This window comes from Equus caballus, chromosome 11 (genome assembly GCF_041296265.1).
Source record: "Equus caballus isolate H_3958 breed thoroughbred chromosome 11, TB-T2T, whole genome shotgun sequence".
Taxonomy (NCBI): Eukaryota; Metazoa; Chordata; class Mammalia; order Perissodactyla; family Equidae; genus Equus; species Equus caballus.
In genome coordinates, this window is record NC_091694.1 from 26,501,583 (window position 1) to 26,523,753 (window position 22,171).

General features: G+C 55.9%; 1 protein-coding gene and 1 long non-coding RNA gene across 3 annotated transcripts; one reads left to right on the forward strand and one right to left on the reverse strand.

Annotated features, from left to right (window-relative positions):
* Window positions 1-13,623: 13,623 nt before the first annotated feature.
* WFIKKN2 (WAP, follistatin/kazal, immunoglobulin, kunitz and netrin domain containing 2) lies at window positions 13,624-20,608 on the forward strand. Of its 2 annotated transcripts, none has more exons than XM_005597493.4 (2): window positions 13,624-13,896; window positions 17,690-20,608. In XM_005597493.4, exon 2 carries the CDS (start codon window positions 17,759-17,761, stop codon window positions 19,208-19,210), a length of 1,452 nt encoding a protein of 483 aa, XP_005597550.2. In that variant the 5' UTR covers window positions 13,624-13,896; window positions 17,690-17,758; the 3' UTR covers window positions 19,211-20,608. The 2 variants fall into 2 exon arrangements, with proteins under 2 accessions (XP_005597550.2, XP_001499830.2); XM_001499780.5 differs by having other exon boundaries at window positions 13,745-14,983.
* LOC138916152 (uncharacterized) lies at window positions 19,898-21,867 on the reverse strand. The gene is made up of 2 exons (XR_011422982.1): window positions 21,785-21,867; window positions 19,898-21,287 (listed from the first exon to the last, which is right to left on the reverse strand). It is a non-coding gene; the product is annotated as an uncharacterized lncRNA (long non-coding RNA).
* Window positions 21,868-22,171: the final 304 nt, after the last annotated feature.

The following is a 22,171-nucleotide window of genomic DNA, read 5'->3' on the forward strand; positions in this document are numbered from 1 at the left end:
TTTGTATGTGAGATGCTGCCACAGCATGGCTTGATGAGTGGTGTGTAGGTCCACACCCAGGATCTGAACTGGCAAACCCCAGGCCACCAAAGCAGAGCGTGCAAACTTAACCACTGTGCCACTGGGCTGGCCTCCAAAATTTCAGATCCATGAGGATGGAGGCTATAACTGTTTCCACCACCGTCCCGGTTCTAAGCACAGCAAGGGCACACAATAGCTCCTCAAAAATGTTTGCTCAGTAAATACTTGAAAAATCCCCCTTTGCTGTGGGTCTGTTGATGGTGCTTTCCTCTGACCCCACACTGCAGGCCTCTCTGATGATGTCGCTGAAGGTACGGGCCGGAACGGTCCCAAGCGTTCCATCTCAGACTCTAAGGGGGTCTCTGGCAGCATTCTTGTTTCTGACTCCTCACTTGTCGTGAGCTGAGCAGCTGCCGCTGGCCTCCCCGACCCTCCCTGCGTGCCTAGAGCATCCATGTATTGCTATGTAACAAACTATCCCACAAGTTAGTGGCACCAAACATGTGATTTGCTCCCAGTTCTGTGGACTAGGAGTTGGAGCAGGACTCAGCTGGGCTGGCCTTCTGCTCTGGGTGGCGTTGTCTGGGGTACTCACTCAACCACATTCAGCCGGTGGCTGGGCTGGGCTGGGCTGGAAGAAAAGGCCTTCACCTTCCTGGAACTGTGGTGCTCGTCCAGGTGTCCTTTACGTGTCTCTCTCCAGGGGGCTTCGGGACCGCCTCCTGGCATGGTGGGCTCAAGGGAGCTGATTTCTTACCTGGCGGCTGGCTTCCAAGAGGGCGCCTTCAGAGGGCGGCGTATGTGGAAGCTGCAGTCTCTCAGGCCTGACCCCGGAAGTTAGACAGTGTCACTTGTGCCACATGGTATTGGTCACAGTCAGTTACGGGATGAGGCAGACCCAGGGGAAGAGGATACACAGCCCGTCTCCCTATCAAGGGAGTAGCAGAGGACCTGTGGCCGCCTTTACCCCACCATGACGCCTCACTTGGCACTGGCGAGCCAGAGGTGAGAGCCTCGGGCCCCATTTGGAAGGGCTTTCCTCTAGGATCACGTGTGGGACTTGCCCATAACTGCTCACTTGAGGGCTAGGAACTCTAACTTGAGAGCAGGACTCAAGATGGACACATTCCTGGGCAAAGCAATGGCCATTTCTCCTTCACAGTCATCTTTATCTCATCCGTCCCCTGACCCTTGACACTGGTGTCAGTGTGGAGAGTGAAGGGTTTGGAGGCATCAGCAAATATCAGCATGGGTGCTTGGATCAGGCAGGTGATGAAGAACTTGAACCCCTGCTAAGGGCTTCCACACACCAATATTGCTTCCACTCACAGTCCATGGGCCAGAACTGGTTATGTAACCTCTACCTGATGTCAAGGAAGGCTGGGAAATGTAGGGAGTACACATAACTGGTGTGCACTAATGACCTCTGCCACACCTTCTCTTCCTGCCTACCTTTGAATGTTGTCACTTGGAGTGATGGCAACCATTTTGTGACTGTGAGGAGAAGGTCAAGAGAATCACAGAAAGGCTGGCCTGAAGCCCTAGTGTTGTGGAGCTGCTGAACTACCCTGGTACCACCTGTTCTTGGACCCCTTGATATGTGAGATGCTTTTATTTAGGAGTTCTGCTGCTGTTTTTTTCAGCCGAAAGAAACTCAACAGATACAGTAGCTAGTGCTATGAAGAAAATAAAGCAGGGAGAAGTGTAATGTGACTGGGGGAGGGGATGACAATGAGCTGAGTGTGTGTGTGTGTGTGTGGGACAACAATGGACAAGGAGGTAAGGGACATCTTTGAGAATAGAAGAGACCATTACGGGCAGAGTGATTTGGACAGAGAAAGCACTACATGCAAAGGCCCTGAGGTAAGATCACACATGGCGTGTTTGAAAGGGAAGGCCAGTGAGGCTGGAGCAGAGTGGAGGGAGAGTGGGAAAGGATGACAGAGGGGCTGGAAGGGGCCAGAAAGGGCAGGGCTTTGTATATTAGGTCAGAGCTTGACTTTCTTAAAAAACAGGCTCATTGATGCATAATTGACAAACAAGATGCTGCCCTTATTTAAAGTGTACTTACATGTCTGTCTTCTTCCACTCAGCGTAATTATTTTGAGATTCATCCATTTGTTGCATGTGTCAGTAGTTTGTTCCTTTTCATTGCTGAGCAGTATTCTATTGTATAATACGTTGTAATTTGTTTAAACATCCTCCTGTTGAGGGACCTTGAGGCTGTTTCCAGATTCTGGCTATTATAAACAAACTGCTGTGAACATTTGTGGATGAGTCTTGTGTGGATATATCCTTTCATTCCTCCTTGGTAGATACCCAGAAGTGGAACGGGAGATGTATTTTCCACTTTAAAAGAAAGAGACAAACATTTCACAGCGATTGTGCCATTTTATGCCCCATGAGCACTGTCTGAAAGTTGCCCTTCCTCAACATCCTTGCTAACTCTTGGTATGGCCAGGCTTTTGAATTTTAGCCATTCTAATTAGTGTGTAATAATATCTCATTGTGGTTTTGATTTGCATTTCCCTAATGGTTAATAACGTTGAGCATCTTTTTATGTAATTGCTTATTCATATATCTTCTTTGGTGAAGGGTCTGTTCAAATCTTTTGCCCATCTTTTCATTAGGTCGTTTGTTTTCTTATTATTGAGTTTTGAGAGTTCTTTATATATTCTGGGCACAAGTCCTTTATCAGATATATGTTTTGCAAATATTTTCTCCCAGGCTTTGGTTTTTCTTTTCACTCTCTTAACAGGATCTTTTGCAGGGCAGAAATAACATCAATTTTTTTCTTTCATGGATCGTGCTTTCCGTGTTGTATTTAAAAACTCATTGCCAAACTCAAGGTCCCCTAGATTTTCTCCTGTTGCCTTCCAGAAATTTTATAGTTTTGCATTTTACATTTAGCTCTTTGATCCATTTTGAGTTAACTTTTGTGAAAGATGTAAGGTCTATGTCTAGATTTTTTTTAAAAAGATTTTATTTTTCATTTTTCTCCCCAAAGCCCCCTGGTACATAGTTGCATATTTTAATTGTGGGTCCTTCTAGTTGTGGTATGTCGGACGCCACCTCAGTGTGGCCTGATGAGCAGTGCCATGTCTGTGCCCAGGATCAGAACCAGCAAAACCCTGGGCCACCGAAGCAGAGCGTGCAAACCCAACCACTCAGCCACGGGGCCGGCCCCTAGATTTTATTTTTTTTAAACGTGTTTTGTATATGGATGTCTAATTGGCTCAGCACTGTCTGTTGAACAAACTGTCCTTTCTCCACCGAATGGCCTTTGCTCCTTTGTCAAAGATCATTTGACTCTCCTTGTGTGTGTTCATTTCCGGCTCTGCATTCTGTTTTTCGTTGCTCTGTTTGTCCATTCTTTCATCAATATCATGTTGTCTGGATCACTGCGGCTTTATAGTAAGGCTTGAAGTGGGGTGATGCCAGTCCTCTGACTTTGTTCTTCAGTATCGTATTAGCTGTTCTGCTGTTTTCGCCTTTCCCTATAAACTTTAGAATCATTTTAATCAGTATATACAAAATAGTTTGCTTGAATTTTGATTGGGATTGCATTGAATCCATAGATCAAATTCGGGGGAACTGACATATTGACAATATTGAGTTATCTGATCTATAAACATACAACATCTCTACGTATATTTGGATTTCCTTTGATTTCTTTCATCAGAGTTTTGTAGTTCTCTGCGTATCTATCCTGCACATATTTTATTAGATTTATACCTAAGTATTTTGTTTTTGGATGTGAATGTGAATGGTTTTGTCTGTTTAATTTCAAACTCCAATTGTTCATTGATGGGATGAAGGAAAGCAATTGACTTTTATATGTTAACCTCATATCCTGCAGCCTTGAGCTTTCTGTCTTTTTTTTAAAGATTGGCACCTGAGCTAACATCTGTTGCCAATTTTTTTTTCTTCTTCTTTTTCTCCCCCAGTCCACCCAGTACATAGCTGTATATTGTAGTTGTGGGTCCTTCTAGTTGTGGCATGTGGGATGCCGCCTCAGTGTGGCCTGATGAGTGGTGCCATGTCCGTGCCCGGTATCCAAACCAGCAAAACCCTGGGCCGCCGCAGTGGAGGGCGAGAACTTAACCACTCGGCCACGGGGCGGGGCCCCAGCCTTGAGCTTTCTGATGGAGACAACAGAAGTCCCCGAAGCCCTGGCCTTTGGTTGTTCCCAACCTTCCCCAGTGATCTTCAACTTTTGGAATACTAAAGAGCTCATCATACATAGAAAGGGTAACTGCTATTTTATAACATTTTTGCTTCAATTATGAATGTGACGAGGTGTACTGAATCACAATGAAAAATGTATTTCTTACTACGTGTTGAGTCAAAACATTTGAAAGCCCTGCCATAGAGGACTTTTCTTCCTCCCGGATCACAGGGTAAAGTGGGCTCAGTTCAGCCCAGCCCCTCCTTCAGCACCTGCCTCCTAAAAGCTCATCCGATGCCACCAGCCCCCCTGCGCTGGGGGGGTCGATCAAGTCTTCCAGCTGTTGGGCTCAGTTCTCGACTGCTCTGGCCACCCAAGCCCTGCCGGGTGACTTTACTCTGAGACCATCTTGACCGTTGGTTTCCATCAAAGAGTAAAAACAACAAAGAGGACCCACTCCAGGGAAGCAATTAACTGCGTGGTTTAGGAGAAACTAGAAGGGGCAGGTCGTGGTGGTCGTGCTAATTAAGCACTGACCTCCGGCCTCCTGGATTAGGTAGAATGAGTCTGCAGGTTTGTACGTAGTGACAAGCCCCGTTGTTTACGGGGCAGGGAAGTCCTCACTGGGGTCTGGAATCTGAGTCACTAAAAACCCTTGGTCCTTTATCAGCCTCTGCTGATTGGAGGAAGTTGTGACGAAGCCAGTGGTCAGTTTTGATCCTCCCAGGCAAGCGCTGCCCTCCGTGGGAAACTCCTCCTTTTCCCTCTCTGGGCAGCCACCATTCCTCATCCTCTTCCTTTTTCCTCCCTCCCCTTCCCATGTAACTTCCGTAACTGTGAGAAAGTAGAGGGCGGTCCCTCGCCTGTCAGTCAAAGCTTCCAGAGCCATTGCTCTGCCAGCCCCGCAGTCACTTCCAGGAAGCAGGCATGGTCTATGTCCCTAGCTCCCTACTACCCTGTCCGGCCTCAGCCCACTCTCACGTGGGACAGTCACCCCGGGCCCACCTGAGTGCTCCAGGTGGAGCACAGGGCCTCAGTGTGGGCTTCCCACCCTCCTACCCCTCACCTCTTTCCACATCTGATACGCGCCACCTTTCAGAGTCTCAGTGGCACAGTCCAGTCTTAAAATTAAGTGCAAACTCCTCACCACGGTCTGAAGCCCTGCAGAGTCTGGTTCTGCCTACCTCGGCAGCCGCGGGTACAGCTGCTTCTCTCTCTTTCCAGGCTCTAGCCACACCGGCCTTGTCACTGACCCAGCTAAGAGCCTCCTGGCCTCTGTTGGACTGTTTCCTCTGCTTGATGGCTCTTCCCCTCCTCGTGTGCCCACTGGCCTCCTGGACCTCATCCCTGCACACATCGCTGCAGCTGGATTCTCGAGGATGTGGTTAGCTGTTCCACACTCGTCTCTCTACCTCGATTCCATACCTGCCCACGGCAAGGACTCCACCTGGTTTGTAGCCCCAATGCCTCGTACAACGCCTAGCAGGTGTGAAGTTGGTTTTGACTGAGTGAATGAGTGTTGAAGGGCAGCTCCCCTTCCCGGGGGCTGGCCCAGCACCCCGTAAAGTCATCTTGGTGTTTGGTGTGCTGTGAATTGTACAACGACTCATCTTCCCACTTAAACCGCCTTCCCCCCCAACTCACCTCAGTGTCTGGGCCTCAGTCTTGATGCGGACTTGGGGCTGTGGACTTGAACTCATCCCCAAAGCTCTGGCCTCTCCTGACACTGGCCTCCCCACTTTCCTTTCATTTGTGAGATGGTCACTGTCCAGGTAGGCGAGTTCAAGCTCCTTTCCCAGCTGCCTCGTTTGCCCAGCTTCTCGCAGGGATGGCGGCCATCAGCAAGCTCTGCTTCATGAACCCGAGCACATCCTCTGCGGCTCAGAGCATCCTACCAACTTCTTCCCGGGGCTTGTGGGCCTGGCTCTGTCCAGCTTGATCGGAGCTGCCTGGCCTCCTACAGAATCGCAGGGATCTCTCAGAACCCTCATCCGTCTTTCCCTAACGTGGCATCAGTTGACTCCAATTCTAGAAGCAGAAGCTAGTTCACAGTGCAGACAAGCTCAGGGTCTGCAAAAAGGCCCCCCTACCCCACACCCAGCTAATTGTCACTGTGGCAGATGCCATGGATTGCCCACCAAAAAGCCACTCACAACTGCTTTCTCACCTTTCCAGACGCCCTTGCAGCTAGAGTCATGTGACACGGTCCTGGCCATGGGGCTGCAGTGGGGAGGCCCCTGGGGAGGGTGTCCCTCCCTGAATAAACAGACCTGGTTCCAAGGGCTTTGGCCCTTCCCCCTAATCTGGGTCTGGAACAAGGATGTATCTAGGGGAGCAGCCATCATCGGATATTAAGGACAAAAGCCACATGCTGAGGGTGGCAGAAGAGGAAAGACAGGAGCCAGGGCCTCGAGGAGTCAGCTAAGCTGCCTTGGACTTCTTGTTCTCTGAGAAAAGCAATGTCTTAAGTCTCTAAGCCGCACTGCTCACTCAGGGTCTCCGTCAGGCGCCGCCGAAAGCACTGCTGACTGATGGTGATTTCAGCTGTGTCTCTTTAACCCTCAGGATCACTGGACCCTCCTGACAGAACGCCTGTGCTGTGTCTCCCCTTCCCCAGCAGCCATGGCAGCGACTCCCTCCGCGCAGTCACCTCCTCTGGACCGTTGTCTCAGTTCATCTGCACCAGTGCCAGCTGCGATGGTTCCCATGGGGCTAGAGCCACACTCCGCTGCCAGCCCACCTGGGCCTCTGTCACCCTTCCCTGCTGCTGGTGCCTGAGGCTCAGGCACCAGCTGACTCTGGGTCCCTGGCAAGAGAAGTGCTGTCTTCGTGGTTTACTGTGGGGTCCAAGCGTGGGCTCTGTGAGGTGTAGATGGCCCTCCCCTGGCCTCTGGACTGCCCTGCTGGCACTTTTTCTGGCCTTGTCCTGCAGTAGAGTTTCTTGGATGTTTTGAGCAGAGGGAATGGCCTGAACAAAGGTTTGGACGGCACGGTACATAGGGTCAACGACTGCTCTGGTTTACCCAGGACTCAGGCGTCTCCTGGGGTGCAGGAGTTTCAGTGCTAAAGCCAGGCCAAGCCAGGATGGCTGGTCACCCTAATGGTCCATCTGGAGAATGTCAGTAATCTGTGCAGCTGGAGCAGGCAGGGTGAGCAATGAGGCTGGAGAGGTGGCAGGGGCCGACCTCAGAGGGATCCCTGGGCGTTTGATGCTGACCAGGAAGGGCCAGTGAAGAGTCTGGGATGGGTGTATAGGACTAGGGCTGCTGGAATTACTACAAACTGGGGGTCTTAAGACAACAGAAATGTATTCTCTCTCAGTTCTGGAGGCCGGAAGTCTGAAGTCAAGGTGTCGGCAGGGCTGCGTTCCCTCTGAAGGTCCTAGGGGAGAACACCCTCCCTGCCTCTGCCACCTGCTGGGGCTCAGGCACTCCTGGGCTGCGGCTGCATCGCTCCCATCTCTTCTCCATCTTCACGTGGCCTTCCCCTCTTCCATGACGAAATCTCCCTCTGCTTTTCTCTTATAAGGACACCTGTCGCTGGATTTAGGGTCCTCTTGGGTAAATCAGGATGATCTCATTTCAAGATCCTTGACTTAATTCCATCTGCAAAGACACTTTTTCCAAATAAGGTCACATTCCCAGGTTCCAGGGCTTAGCACGTGGACATATCTGTTACGGGGCCACTATTTAACCCCTGAGGCAGCCAAGAGACATGTTCAAGTTTGCAATTTGGAAAGATTACTCTGGAAGCAGAGAAGAGGGGACGTTCAGCTGTTAAACATGATGTCACAGAGGACATCCTGGGGAGAAGCCGAGGCACGCATACATGAAGAGCAGCCTGGGGGGCACGGTGGATCCCACTGGGGCGCTTCCTTCCACCTCTAAGGCTGTCCACATGACTCCCGAGCCTACCACAGCCGCCACAGTCTGGGCCTGTCCCTTGCAGACTCCAGATTGCTTCTCGCCCAGGGTCACTGACGGGCCCAGGGATAGATGGACCCTCCCTCGCCTGCCTAAAGCTGGTCTTCAGAGTCCTGGTTTCCTGTCTTAGGACTAATGTCTCTCTCAGCTATGACTGACACCAGGAATATTTGCCCCTGCTCTGCAGGGCCATGCTCTGCTCCACGGGATCATCCATTCATTCCTTCAACTTACCTCGGTTGAGGGCATGCTGGTTGCGGGAACCATGGACCCATCACAGCCCCTCCTCTAGGGGTTCATAGGCCAGTCCAGGCAATAGATGAGGAATGAGTGATTTCAACACCACATAAACTACGCTCGGGTGGGTCACAGGCAGGCCCAGGAGGGTCCTCAGGCCAGGCCATGCTCACAAAGGGCCTTAAATGTGGATTTTTGACATCATCCCCAAACCATTTTACACCCACAGACACAGGGCTTCGTCCTGACAGTGTTGAACGTTTAAACCTTGCCACACATTTTGTAACCCAGTTTTGGCTTTTTGTTTTGCTTTTCACTTTAAAAACGACATGAGGTTGGGGCCGGGCCCACGGCAGAGTGGTTAAGTTCACACACTCCGCTTCAGGGGCCCAGGGTTTCGCTAGTTTGAATCCTGGGCAGGGACATGGCACCGCTCATCAAGCCATGCTGAGGCAGCATCCCACATGCCACAACTAGAAGGACCCACAACTAAAAATATACAACTATATACCGGGGTGCTTTGTGGAGAAAAAGGGAAAATAAAATCTTTCAAAAAAAAAAAGCTACATGAGGAGCCCCCAAAATGGGAAGTGGCTTGGGCCTTCCTCAGCCTCCGAGGTCAGGAGGCTTCCTGAAGGCTGCAGCTCCTGAGATGGTTTGGGAAGCGGTCAGCCAGGAGAAGATGGACCTGCAGGGCACGAGGAGTGTCCCTGGCAGAGGGCGGCATCTGTGCCCGGCCGAGCGGGGAGGGCTGTGGAGCTTTTACAGGCCTGAGACAGCAGTGTGGCAGCTTCCAGAGTTTGAGAGAAAGAAGAGCTGGCGACAAGACTGCAGAAGTAAACTGAGGCAGAAGTTCATGATGTCCAGGTGAAAGGCTTTGGCCTTCCTCTTGAAGGTGTGGGGAAGCAATCTTCTAGCCAGAAGTCTTGAAATAATGGTCAGTCAGGAAAAGGCCTGCTTCTCACGCCCCAGCCCAGTCATTGCGCGTTTTGTATGTTGGAACGGGTACCAGGGGGCGTTTGGTTTCACAGAATGTGTGTCCTTTCTCAGCAGCATGCTGGTGAGCAGAGAGGCCCAAGAGTCAGAGGCCTTCTCATTTCTCTCCACCTAAAGAAAGAAAAGACTGAGGCAGAGAGGGCAAGGGACCCAGAGCGTGAGGAGTTGAGTAGCCAGAGGAAGCTTCTAGGATGGGGGGGCTTGAGTGGGAGGGAGACCATGCCCCTGTCCTGGCATTTTTGCTGATCCTCCGGGCTGGGAAAACTGGCAATGGGGCCCCTGTTCTCCCCCAGCAGAACGGAGGGGCGGAACCGCCGCCAGCCCCACCGCCCCGCCGCCTTCTGGCTTCTCTACTCCTGTGTTTGTCTTGGCTGAGAGCTGCTCAGGGCTTTTTGAAGCTGATTCCATCAAGGCAAAGCTGGAGGAATCGGGACACTGGATCAGAGAGGAGGGAGCTGGAAGGGGCCTCAGATGGGGAAGCAGAGGTGGTTGCACCGTGAGCGGCTGGTTGACCAGAACCCAAGGCTCCTGACTCCTTGCACAGTGCTCAACCCAAGCACCACGGAGCTTCCCCAGTGGGTGAGGGTCTGACCCAGGGCTGCAGTCCCCTGAGCTCCTGCTGCCCACCTTCTCCAGGAAGGCGTTTGAGGGCTGGAAGGTGCCTGCAATTGTGCTGTACCTCAAGTTGTGTCTCCTGTTCTTGCTTCATGATATACAGACCCGCTCAGACACTGGCACTCCAGCTTCCAGGGACTCGGCCCCACCAACAGGCCCCCCTGGCTGGGCTTGCCCAGTGCACTGGGCCATGCCCCACCACAGCCAAGCCCGCAATTGTCAGATGTGGATTTGGCACTGCCTCCCCCAGGCCCAGCGTGGACCCTCCCACGTTCTGCTCTGCACAGATGCCGACCAGTCATGTGTGCCACAGCTGAAGGCCTCCCCCGTTGGCCTTCACCATCTGCTGAGGCCCCATAATTATTCCAAGGCCCGGTGCAGTCTCACTCCGAGGGGAGAGTTCCAACAGCCCTGCAATGTAACCCAGGCCCTCGGCTGCTCGGCAGGGGGTCCCCAGCTGGGTAATGAGCCGCCAGCTTATTGAATTCCCCGGCTGGGTCTGACTGATCACTGCCTTAGCCAGGTGGCCCAGGCCCTCTGAGAACCCATCTGAGCACCCTCGTTAAGGACTCCTTCTCCCCGGCACCCCAAATCCTGCTCTTCAAATCCTTCCTCCTCCCCAGATGTGTTTAAATGACAAAGATCAGTGCAAGGAGGCTCCCAGGGGGCTGGCCTCCCCCATCTATTCAGGAGAGAGTGTGGCTGCCTCAGGTCTGGGGCCCCAAGCCGGGTGGCTCAGAGGGGCTGCTGGTGGGCCTTTGCTGGGGCTGCCCTATGCGGAAGCAAGACCTGCAGTTCCCACCCCCAGCCCGTCTCCACCACTTGCTGACTTCCTTCTCCCCTCCCCTTTCTGGAGGCCCGGGCCCCTGGAGGGAGGGCCTTGGCCCAGGACGCTGTGCTGTGGGCCAGGCCTTTCCAAGGAGACGTGTAGGAAGCTGCCTTCTCTGCGCCGTCTTGCAGACTCCTGCTCAGGCGTCAAGACCCGCCCCATGTCACGTCTGCATCTGCGCAACAGCAAACCCAGGCTTCCCTCCCACCTGCCCAGCTCTTGTAAGACCCCCACAACAGCATTTACTTGTCCTATCATGCTTTTGCCTGCTTGTTTTCTGGCCAACACGGTGCCCTGTCTGTGGGCAAGGACTGCCCTCTATCTCTCTCTACCCAGAACTCAGCACATAGTAGAGGCTTTAAAAACCTCCAAGTAGGGAAAGAGGGAGGAGATGCTGCCAAAGATAAGAGGTTCGGTCTGTGCATGAGTGACACAGCATCCAAGATGTTGGTGTCTCCCCGGGCCTGCGTGCATCCCCACCACGTGGATGGCTGAAGTCCTCAGAAAGGAGAGGCCTGACAGTTTTGGGAAATGCTGTCAGCTGTGTTGTCCTGTCAAGGCCCAAATGGCTCAGGAGTTGTTATGCTAACAGTGAACCTGAGGTCAGGGGTCACCTAGAGTTCATTGACCTGGGTGACTTCCTGCCGGCTGCACCTAGCATGGGCCTTGAACCCACCCTGGGGGTGTGATGGATCCGTGGTCCCTCTGCCCTTCGTCCCTCTGCACTCCAACAGTAGGGGGGCAGAGCTCGTCTGAGCTGAAGTCAGAGCCCAGCCCTCTTTCTGACTGAGCTGTGCCTGAGGTCCTCTGGGAAGGCAAAAGGCAGGGGGCACCCCCCGAGGTCAGACCCCTGCCTGGCTGACCCAGCCTGGCTCCACTCCCCAGAGACCTGTGTTGAGGGAGGAACGGCCTCATGGACAGTAGGAGTAGGCAGCTGGTCCCTCATTCGGTGCCAGGGGGTGGTGAGGGTGGGGTCCACGCCACCCTTGAGAAGGGTGTGGGAGAGACGGAGCCGCAGGGAGGGAAGGCCGGAGGGAGGGAGGGCCTGGGCGGAGGAGGCTCCAGACGGCTCCCGGAACAGTTTACGTGCAGCGGGCTGGCAGGGTGGCCGTGGGGCCTTTCTGGAGGGCTGGAAGCCTGCACAGCATTGTGGGAAGAGCACAGAACTGGGCTCCAGGAGGGGAGGGTGTGAGCCACTGGACTCCGAGTAGGCCCCGCCTAACGTCTCTGTGACTCGGTTTCCTCTCCCGTACCACGGAGCTCAGAGCAGCCTCTGCTGGGCTCCCTCCTGGGGCTGGCGTGAGGGTCAGCGGCGATGATGTCGGTGGAACGCCGTGTGGGCTCCCCGCCCTGATCGGATATTATTTGTTATTCTGAGCTGTGTTTCGGTGGGAGACTTGGAGGGGCTGAGAGGGCGAGCTGGAGTGTTCTGGGGTCCCTTCTTCTCTGATGCTGTTTTGAGAGTTCTCAGAGCAGAATGGCCAGGTGAGGTGTCCTGGGCGGGAGAGGCCCATGGCTCTTGACCAGACCAAGCTGGGCAGAGGGCTTTCTCCACCAACCCCAAAGAGCGGGTGAGGATGCACAAGCTTCCTGCCGACTCCCCTCCAGCACCCCCCTCCCTCAAGGGATGTCAAGGGACTCCCCAGAAATCTCTCCCTGGATACTTGTCCTCACATAATGGGGCTGTGACAATTTTTCTAAGTCCTGCTTAGAAACGTGTCACCATCCGTTTCCCTTTGTGATGTCAAAGGAGGCTGCACAAACCACCTTCGCCAAGCGCTGGGCTGAGGCCCCGCTCCGAGCAGCTGGAACACGGGTTTCCGAAATTACAGGCATTCAAAGCAGTCGGCGTCGCCCGCTGTCTGGCTTCATTACTGGGACCAGCCTTGGAGGGCAGTTTACTCCAGTAATTTAGGGGGTTAGGATCTGACACCCTTCATTAGCTCTTTGACATAAGCAGAAAGGACAGATCCTGCAGAATGACCCGCGCACCGGGAAGGACTTGGCTCAGGCGGGAGAAGGCAACCCACACCCCTCCAGGAAGAGGACCAGTCTGCAGGGCGGAAAGAAGGCTCAGCTGCCTTTTTACAGTCGAATTAGATGGCGAACTCTAACCCTGAAGGGGAGAGCGGACCTGGGAAAGGAGAGGCCTGGGCTCAGGACTCAGCTTCCCCATCTGTAAACAAGAGCACGACTGGGGACCTTCCAGGTCTCTTCTGGCTCTGACATGTGCTGGGTCCACTGGCTCTACTCTCCCTGGGACACAGCAGCTCAGTTCCCGCCCCCAGATCCTTTGCGGTTTGGCCTTGAAAAGGCGCCTCTCTCTTTGGGGGATCTGTCTCCCCACCTCCCACCCTCTGGGGATCAAGTGACCAATGCAAAAACTCTCAGCCTGCTCACTTTTCGGTGGCATTTTAGATACGAGCCATTTCATGCCAAATGGGAGAGAAATTGCCCCCAGCCCCTGGCAGCTTCTGGCTCTTTTCCTGGCCCCCTCCACAAACACAGCCCCTGAGATTTCACAAACTTCTTGTCCAGCCTGTAAAAACCAGAGTTGGGGCCGTACCTTGACAGCCGTTCTGACAGTTGGGGGTGGGGAGTGGTTTCCAAAGGCCCCTGCCCGCACCCCGCAAGCTGGTGTCCCTGTTTCCTGTATTAATGGTGGGCCACCTAGCTGTGCAATGCCGGGCACGTTGCTTAGGCTCTCTGTGCATCCTTTCCTCAAATCTAAAATGAAGGTACGGTTTGTTGCTAGGATTAAATGAGATGATGCACACTGAGCCTGGCGCCTAGTAAGAGCCCAGTAAATAGCAGCAGTTGGTATTACTAGCACTGCTTACTCTGCGTGACCTTGGGCAAGTCGCTTGCCCTCTCCCTCTATGAACCTTCTCCTTTGTAAAGTGGGGGGAAGCGAGGCCCGAGAGTTCTGGCCCTCCGACAGAGCTCACTGAGCGCAGCCATTGTGGTCGGCAGCGAGGGCAGCCCGGCGGCCCAGCGCCCTCCTCAGACACTGTTACCGCGGAGGTTTTCTTGGAGCCGACAGTGTGTCAGTCGAGGAGCGAGGAATGTGATCCTCCCTGGCAGCCGGGGGAGCCGGAGCATATCTGGTATGTGTCTCTGGAATGATTTGGGGAAAATTCACCAAAGTTGGAACTTGAGACGCAAACTGCCCGGGACAGAGAGATAGGGAGCTGTCCGTGCGCACACCCCCCACAAAGGGACCCGGGGCTGGGCTGGGAGTCGGCTTACAGCACAGCGCTGCTCAGGCCCGCCCTGGAATGGCCGTGAACTTGTTGTTTTTCCACGTCATTTGCTCTCAAATGTACTATCGGGCCTGGCGATGCTAACCCTGCGGCTGCAGGTCCCTCCTTGTAACAAGCGATTGTGTGTTCTTCAGAGGTGGCCAAGGGAAGGAGGGGGCCCGGCCGGGGAGGTGGGGGAAAGGGAAACAAACCGCCCCTTTACAGCGAGCTTGCGTGTCCTGGAGCCAGCTCCCCCCAAAGCACATGCCATTTCTGGCCCTTGAAGGGGTTAAAGGCCTCCTGGAGTCAAAAACAAGCAGGTGTCCCACCGTGCCAGATACGCCGCCTAAACTGCTTCCAGCTTTTTTTTTCCCCTTCTGCAACAAGTCTGTGATCAGCCACGGGACGGAGGAGCCAGCAGCCGGCCTGTGACAGGCGTCAGGTCAGCTCGCTCCCACTCGGGGGGCGCGCCCAGGATAGAAACCCGGCCTGGGCCCCTGCTGCAGCTCCTCTCCCTGCACCTCAGGAGAGGGAGTTTCCTTGCAAAGACCTTTCCTTTATCTGAGGCCGCACAGCCCGGCTCCACTGACTCGGTGGAGGCAGCCGCGGCAGCCGCAGCCTCGGCAGCGGCAGGGGAGCCTGCTGGAGTGGGGAGGGCAGGTGTCTGCAGCCCTGAGAAGGAGAAGGCCCTGGTGGGCCCCAGCCGCTGGCGTTGTCGCAGGGGAGGTCTCTGGCCACCGCGGACCACACCATGTGGGCCCTGGGGTGCCGCCGGTTCTGGTTCTGCTGGGGGCAGGTGGCAGTGCTGCTGCTGCTGCTCGGGGTGCCCCCGCGAGGCCTGGCACTGCCGCCCATCCGCTATTCCCACGCTGGCATCTGCCCCAACGACATGAACCCCAACCTCTGGGTGGATGCTCAGAGCACCTGCAAGCGGGAGTGTGAGACGGACCAGGTGAGTGGGGATCCGGAAGGCTGAGACAGATCACGTGAGAGTGTTAGTGAGGGACAGTGGGACTGTGGGGGTGGGGACGGCTCAGGAGTGCCCTGCAGGGCCCAGGAAGGTGAAGGACCTCGGGCCCCAGGCCACATGGAGTACACGGGGCATGATGTCTAACTCCAAGTCCTGAAAGAAGAGGCAGGTGTGATGTCCACATTCACCGGGGACTGGGAACGCTCTGATTCCTGGTCTCAGGTTCACAGAGGGCTGCTCAGAGCCAGCGCTAGGCCAGGCACATCGCATGGACTGGCGCAACCCATCAGCAGCCCGTTAACAGGTGAGAGGAGACACTCTAGACGGTGCAGAGAGCAACACAAGTTCCCACAGCCAGGGATGGGAGGGTGGGCTTGGAACCCACGTCTCACAACAAAGCTGAGGCTTCGTCCAGCCTCCAGGCCCCCTCCCCAGGGGTTTGGTCCCTGACCCTGAGATCTGACCAGGCTGACAGGGAGGGTGGGCAGGAGCAGCTCTAAACAGACTCTCTGGGTGTCCTTGGGAGGGAAGTAGACGTCGTTTCAACCTGCCAGATTCCTCGGTCCTCCCCTCTGCTCCCATCAGAGCACCCTGCCATAAGCAGGACAGGCCTGCTTCTAGGGCAATTCTCTCCCAGCCTCCAAGTCCAAGGGCCATTCATGCCACCCCCAGACCCCCAGGCGTGAAGAGTCTGCCCTTACCTGGCGCCTGCCTGGGCGAAGGCCCTTCCTGCCGGCCTGGCCTGCTCCTGGGGCTCAGGGCTAGGCTGGGCATCAGCAGGGAATATGAGAGACCCTGATGTTCCCTCTGCCAAATGCATGTCACCCACAGGAGAGCACAGGATCACCCTGGAGAGAGGGGCCTGTGCCTCACAGTGCCCAGGGGACAATTCTCAGGCCTCTCAGGCCAGATACTGCCAATGAACAATGGTGGTGCCGAGGGAAGGGAAGATAAGGAGTGGGGAGGGGTGGCAGAGCGTGCCCCTCTGGCTGAGGTCACGCCCTCGGTCAGCTGCATTTGCAGGGCAGCCTGCACAGGCTGGTCTGATAAGTCAGGTGGGATTGGGGACAGTGAGGCTCTAGCTGGTTTTGCATCTTGGGGAGAAGGCACCTGTGTGGAGCTGGGGATTCAGACAGCCTATGGGCACATTCTGGGCCCTTAAGCAAAAGCTGTTCTAAGGAGTCATTCTAGGTTTCCTGTGCCCAGAAATACCTTGCCCCTGGTCCCCGAGGCCCCGGCCTTCCTTGGACCTCCGAGTCCTGAGGGAGCTTCCTGGGCCAGCATCTCTTAGGGAATTGACTGCCCTCAGGCCGAGGAGCTGGTTCTCCTGCCTGCTCCCAGGCCCCTCCTTCCTCAATCCCCCACTGGGTCTCTCTCCCTCAGACCCCAGCTCTGAGCTCTGCCCATCCCTGTCCCAAAGCCTCCCCTGGCGTGGCCTAGAAGCCTGTGGCAAACAAGGGCTCCACACAAAGTCCGCATTCTGAGCCGAGAGGGGAGAACAGTAGAGGAGTCAAGTGGGCAGGCTCCGTGCAGCCCGGCGGGGGTGTTTCCCCCTCTTAGCTGATGTGGAATGTCAAAGAAGCTGAAATAAAAGTCGGAACCACAAGAGGCCAGCCCGAGTGGGGAGTAATTCACAGAGCTACTACCAGGCGGGGGATTAGGCCTGTCGCCCGCCCAGCGGGCACCGTGTGTTGTTGTCGAAAACACCACGTGAAATCCTTGTTTGTGTCGGCCCCAGACCATGTTGCTAATTTCGAGGAATTAAACTAATGCCCTACGTGCCTCCACAGAGCATCAGAGGGAATTACAGCCTGGTAAGTCCTCGCTGACGGCCTCGCTGACCTTTGTCACCCAAGAGGGCTTTTTCCCTTGTTGATTTCCCCATGAAATGTTCCGCATGTTGGAACTGGGCACCGGCTGCAGCGCAGCCCAGGGAGCTGAGACCTGGCGTCCTGGGCCAGTGCCGCCTGCCCGGCCGCTCGGCTTTGGATGCACGTGGGCCCTCATCCGAGCCGCCACTCCCGATGCGTGTGTGGACAGCCTCAAACGTCTGTCCCAGCAGTGTCTGACTTTTCCTTCTTAGTGTTTGGTGTGACCTCTTCAGTTTGGCCAGGGCATCCTCGCCCCAATAGAAAAAAGACAAAAAAGGCAGGCTCATTTGTTCCAGCGTAGACCTTGTTTGTGGTAACTATACGAAGTAGAAGGAAAAAACCTCATTTCACAATCCCGCCCACCTGAAGCTTGGAGCCTTTTGTCCCACTTTCCAGTTCCGTGGACTCCGGCGTCTCCTCTCTGAGTCTCTGCACGCTCATCTGTGAAACAATAGCAGGAAAACTCCCCTCTTAGAGATATGTGCCTGTGTCTTCCCACACCTGCTGTGTGACCTTGGGCAAGTTACCTGATCTCTCTGTGCCTCAGTTACCAGCACCTGTGAAGGGAGGCTCATGGGCCTACCTGGCTCACGGGTGTGATGAGCATTGAGTAAGTTGACTGTGCAAAGGTTCTTAGAAGAGGGACTGGCAAATAGTAGGCACTGTGTCTCTGTTGGTGATTATTATTCTCAAAATGTTTCACTCACGGTGAGCGAGTACATGTCAGTTCCCTTCCGCAGAAACCGTGGGATAGGGGGAAGCCTGTCCCCTCTTCCTTCTCCTCCCTGCTCAGCCCTCTCACTTTGGCTCTCTCTAGGAGTGTGAGACCTATGAGAAGTGCTGCCCCAACGTGTGCGGGACCAAGAGCTGTGTGGCGGCCCGCTACATGGACGTGAAGGGGAAGAAGGGCCCGGTGGGCATGCCCAAGGAGGCCACGTGCGACCACTTCATGTGTCTGCAGCAGGGCTCCGAGTGTGACATCTGGGACGGCCAGCCTGTGTGTAAATGCAAAGATCGCTGTGAGAAGGAGCCCAGTTTTACCTGCGCTTCGGACGGCCTCACCTATTATAACCGCTGCTACATGGACGCGGAGGCCTGCTCCAAGGGCATCACGCTGGCCGTGGTCACCTGCCGCTATCACTTCACCTGGCCCAACACCAGCCCCCCGCCGCCCGAGACCACCGTGCGCCCCACCACGGCCTCCCCGGAGACCCCCGGGCTGGACATGGTGGCCCCAGCTCTGCTCAACCACCCTGTGCACCAGTCGGTCAGCATGGGGGAGACGGTGAGCTTCCTCTGTGACGTGGTGGGCCGGCCCCGGCCTGAGATCACCTGGGAGAAGCAGCTGGAGGATCGAGAGAACGTGGTCATGCGGCCCAACCATGTGCGCGGCAACGTGGTGGTCACCAACATTGCCCAGCTGGTCATCTATAACGCCCAGCCGCAGGACGCCGGCATCTACACCTGCACAGCCCGCAACGCCGCCGGGGTCCTTCGCGCCGACTTCCCGCTGTCGGTGGTCAGGGGGGCGCCGGCCGCGGCCAGCGTGGAGGGCAGCGTCAACGCCACGGCTTTCCCCGCGGCTGAGTGCCTGCAGCCGCCCGACAGCGAGGACTGCGGCGAGGAGCAGACCCGCTGGCACTTCGACGCCCAGGCCAACAACTGCCTCACCTTCCCCTTCGGCCACTGCCACCGCAACCGCAACCACTTTGAGACCTACGAGGCCTGCGTGCTGGCCTGCATGAGCGGGCCGCTGGCCGTGTGCAGCCTGCCCGCCCTGCAGGGGCCCTGCAAGGCCTACGCGCCCCGCTGGGCCTACAACAGCCAGACGGGCCAGTGCCAGTCCTTCGTCTACGGCGGCTGCGAGGGCAACGGCAACAACTTCGAGAGCCGTGAGGCCTGCGAGGAGTCCTGCCCCTTCCCTCGGGGGACCCCGCGCTGCCCGGCCTGCAAGCCCAGGCAGAAGCTCGTTACCAGCTTCTGCCGGAGCGACTTTGTCATCTTGGGCCGAGTCTCCGAGGTGACGGAGGAGCCCGACTCGGGTCGCGCCCTGGTGACCGTGGATGAGGTCCTAAAGGATGAGAAGATGGGCCTCAAGTTCCTGGGCCGGGAGCCGCTGGAGGTCACCCTGCTGCACGTGGACTGGACCTGCCCCTGCCCCAATGTGACGGTGGGCGACACCCCGCTCATCATCATGGGCGAGGTGGACAGCGGCATGGCCATGCTGCGGCCCGAGAGCTTCGTGGGGGCGTCGAGCAGCCGGCGGGTTAGGAAGCTGCGTGAGGTCATGCACAAGAAGACCTGCGACGTCCTCAAGGAGTTCCCGGGCTTGCAGTGAAGGCCCCCACCCCACCCCGGCCCCTCCCTGGCCCTCTTCCACGTACCCGCCCCCGACGCCCCTCAGTCAGCAAATTGGGCAAGGGCAGATTAGACAGTCTCAGGCCAGCAGGGAAACATCAATCAATGCACCGGGAAAAAGCCACCAGGGGGTCTTAGATCAACTTCAGATCTTCGGGTTCAATAAGGGGTCCATATCTTTTTTAGCTAAGGGGGACAAGAGGAGAGGTCAGTAGACACCTGCAAGTTACTCCTGACGACCAGTCTGCTCGCGCATCATTATCCTCTCTGCTGGCCACCCTCCTCCTCTGGCTCTCCCGGCCACCCTGCCCCCAGCCAGCCTCCCAGCCAGGGTTCTAGAGTGTCGGCCAGGTGGTGATCACAGGAATAAGTGAGTGAATTGGTTGGCAAAAGGAATAGGTGGGGACAGAAAGGAGGGCCCGGGGACTCATCAGACAAATTCCCCACAGCCCCCTGGACTGCTGGGAGCCGGGCCCCCTTCATGTTAGGGCCGTGGGTGGTGGGAAGCGGGAGGCAAGCTCCAGCTCAGCACACGACCTGCCCCGTGTGGGGGCTGCCGGGCGGGCGCCTGTGGGTGGTGTCCAGCTGGCCCAGCGGTCTCTGAGGCTGTCACGGCACCAGCAGAAACTTGTTTCTCATGGTTCCTCTCCTGGGCTTTATTGATCAGTTTATTGATTGTCAGTTTATTGATTCAGTTCTGTATAGTCCAACTCAATAGGCACCTTCTGAACCCTCACTGGGGCCAGGTGCTAGGACCACAGAGAGACGTTGGTCACTGGCCAGCTCATAGTTACTGAACACAGATTTCCAGATCCCAGGGTCCCCCAGAACTAGACCCACGACTGGCCCTCCCAGCTGTCAAATGGTCCCATTTGATGGACAGTGTGCTTTCATCTGCTGCTGGCTTCCTGGGACATAAAGCAGATAGAAGCCCCAGAATATGTTTTGGTAGGAGGAGAAATAAAGGAAGAGAAAAGGTAGGCATGGAAGGCGGTTGGTGAAGAAATAAGGAGGGAGGGAGAGGGGAGGCAGGCTCGGGAAGAAAAGGAATGTTGCTCGAGGCTGCCCTCTGGTGGTGGCCTTGGGAGCCGCAGGGAGCTGGAGGGCGGCTCTGCACCAGGCCTGGGAGGGCAGGTCTGGGGATGTGGCAGCTGGTCGGTGATGTTTGTTTCCGGACTGCCTGTGCAGGTCCAGCCACCCCACCGCTAGGTAAAGGATTCAGGAAGCCCACTGTCAGCTCTTCCACTGCCCCCCATTCCCTCCTCAGCCCTTCATTCTGTCCATGACCCTCCGCAGCTGAAGAAGGTCCTTGTGGGGCATCCTCATCTCTTCCTCAAATGTAGGGAGGAAGATACGAATTAAAAGCTCATAGTATCAACAGGCCTTCTTGTGTGCTGTTTTTGGGCTAATGTGTGTGTGGGAGAGGGGAGTGGGTGTGGATGGTGTTGTTTCTTTGGTGAACCCTTGCAGAAGGAAAGTCTGGCCCACGGGACCATGGTTGGGTGATGGAGGGACACTGCTTCTCCTGGGCCCCTTAGCTGCAGTGCGCACCACAGCTCTGTGGACTAGGGACAGGAGAGGCCAGAAGGACCAGGCGACTCACCAAGAACACAGAGGCAGGAAGGCATGGGGCTTAGACCCAGATGTTCTGACTCGTATCTCAGTCCCCAGCCCCATCACCACGCATGGAAGGCCAGGGAGACTCCAGACCCTGCCACTGATGGTGTCGAGTTTAGAGGCACCAAGGTAGAAGAGACAAGAGTGGGGCGGGGTGGTATTCTGCCCGGCTGTGACTCCCTAGGGAGCTCTGGGAGAGGAGGCTCAGGGTACATGGCTCAGTGCCCACGGAGACAGAGCACCCTGGTCTCAGGTCTCGCGGCTGCTCCCCTCCCCTGGAGATGTGTTCAGGAGCCTGCAGCAGCGGCATGGCCCACAGCTTGTCGGTGCCCCAGGCAGGGAGGCAACGAGGCACAAGTGTCCCCTGTCCCCTGTCCGCTTCCCTGGGTCTTCCTAGGCCACAGCTCCAAGAAGGAATCCAGGACCAGCTGCACCAATCCCTGCTTAGAGATAATTTCCTGCAGTAAGGATGCGGCCAGGATCGGAAGACAAGCTGCTCCCCGAGAAAGAAGAGAGGCCAGAGGAGTGGGAGCTTCTCAAGGCACCATGGGAAAATGGTGAGCACAAAACAGCCTCCAAGGAGGTGTGAGCGCCAGCCACTCAGGTCAGGGGACCAGGGAGGTGAGGACTCAGCTCCTCACCCACCCTCGGAGGCTTCGGGACAGTCTGTTGCACCTGCTTCTAGGCCAGGGCGCCCCAATAAATAGCACATTATCTTAGAGCCTGAGGGGACAAGTGTCCAGATACCAGCACCTGTCACCTTCCTTCTTCCCCCTACTTGCACAGATACGGGGCCTGGGAACTATGGCTACCTGGCGGAGATGTGAGGTTCAGGGGAGTCCAATCTCAGGGCTCCCTCTCACCAGCTCACTGCCCACCCGCAGCCCCAGACCAGTCGCTGTCACACTCCAGCCTCAGCCTGTACAGTCAGACTCACCCAGGTCTGAGTCTGGGCTCGGCTGCTTACTCGCTGTCTCTTTGAGCCTCAGTTTCCTCATCTGTAAAACAGGGTAATAAGAGCACTTCCTGGAGACTTTGACCCTACCACCTTGTCAACCTGAAGCCTAGGAAGCAGAGCCTGCCACAGATGGCTGCCCCTCGGCCCTCCCTGTCCCCAGCAGCTCCCTGGCCCCCAGGAGCTAAAGCTCTCCCGCCGTCCTTCCAGGCCTCAGGTTTCACAAGGTCAGTGACCACACAGCTTCAAATACTTTATTCTGTTGCTCACAGTGCACATCCCACATAGGCTGATTTGGGGTTCAGAAAATATGGGTACTTAGGGATGGGTGATTTAGAGTCTACTATAACTTTGGACCTACTACATGGC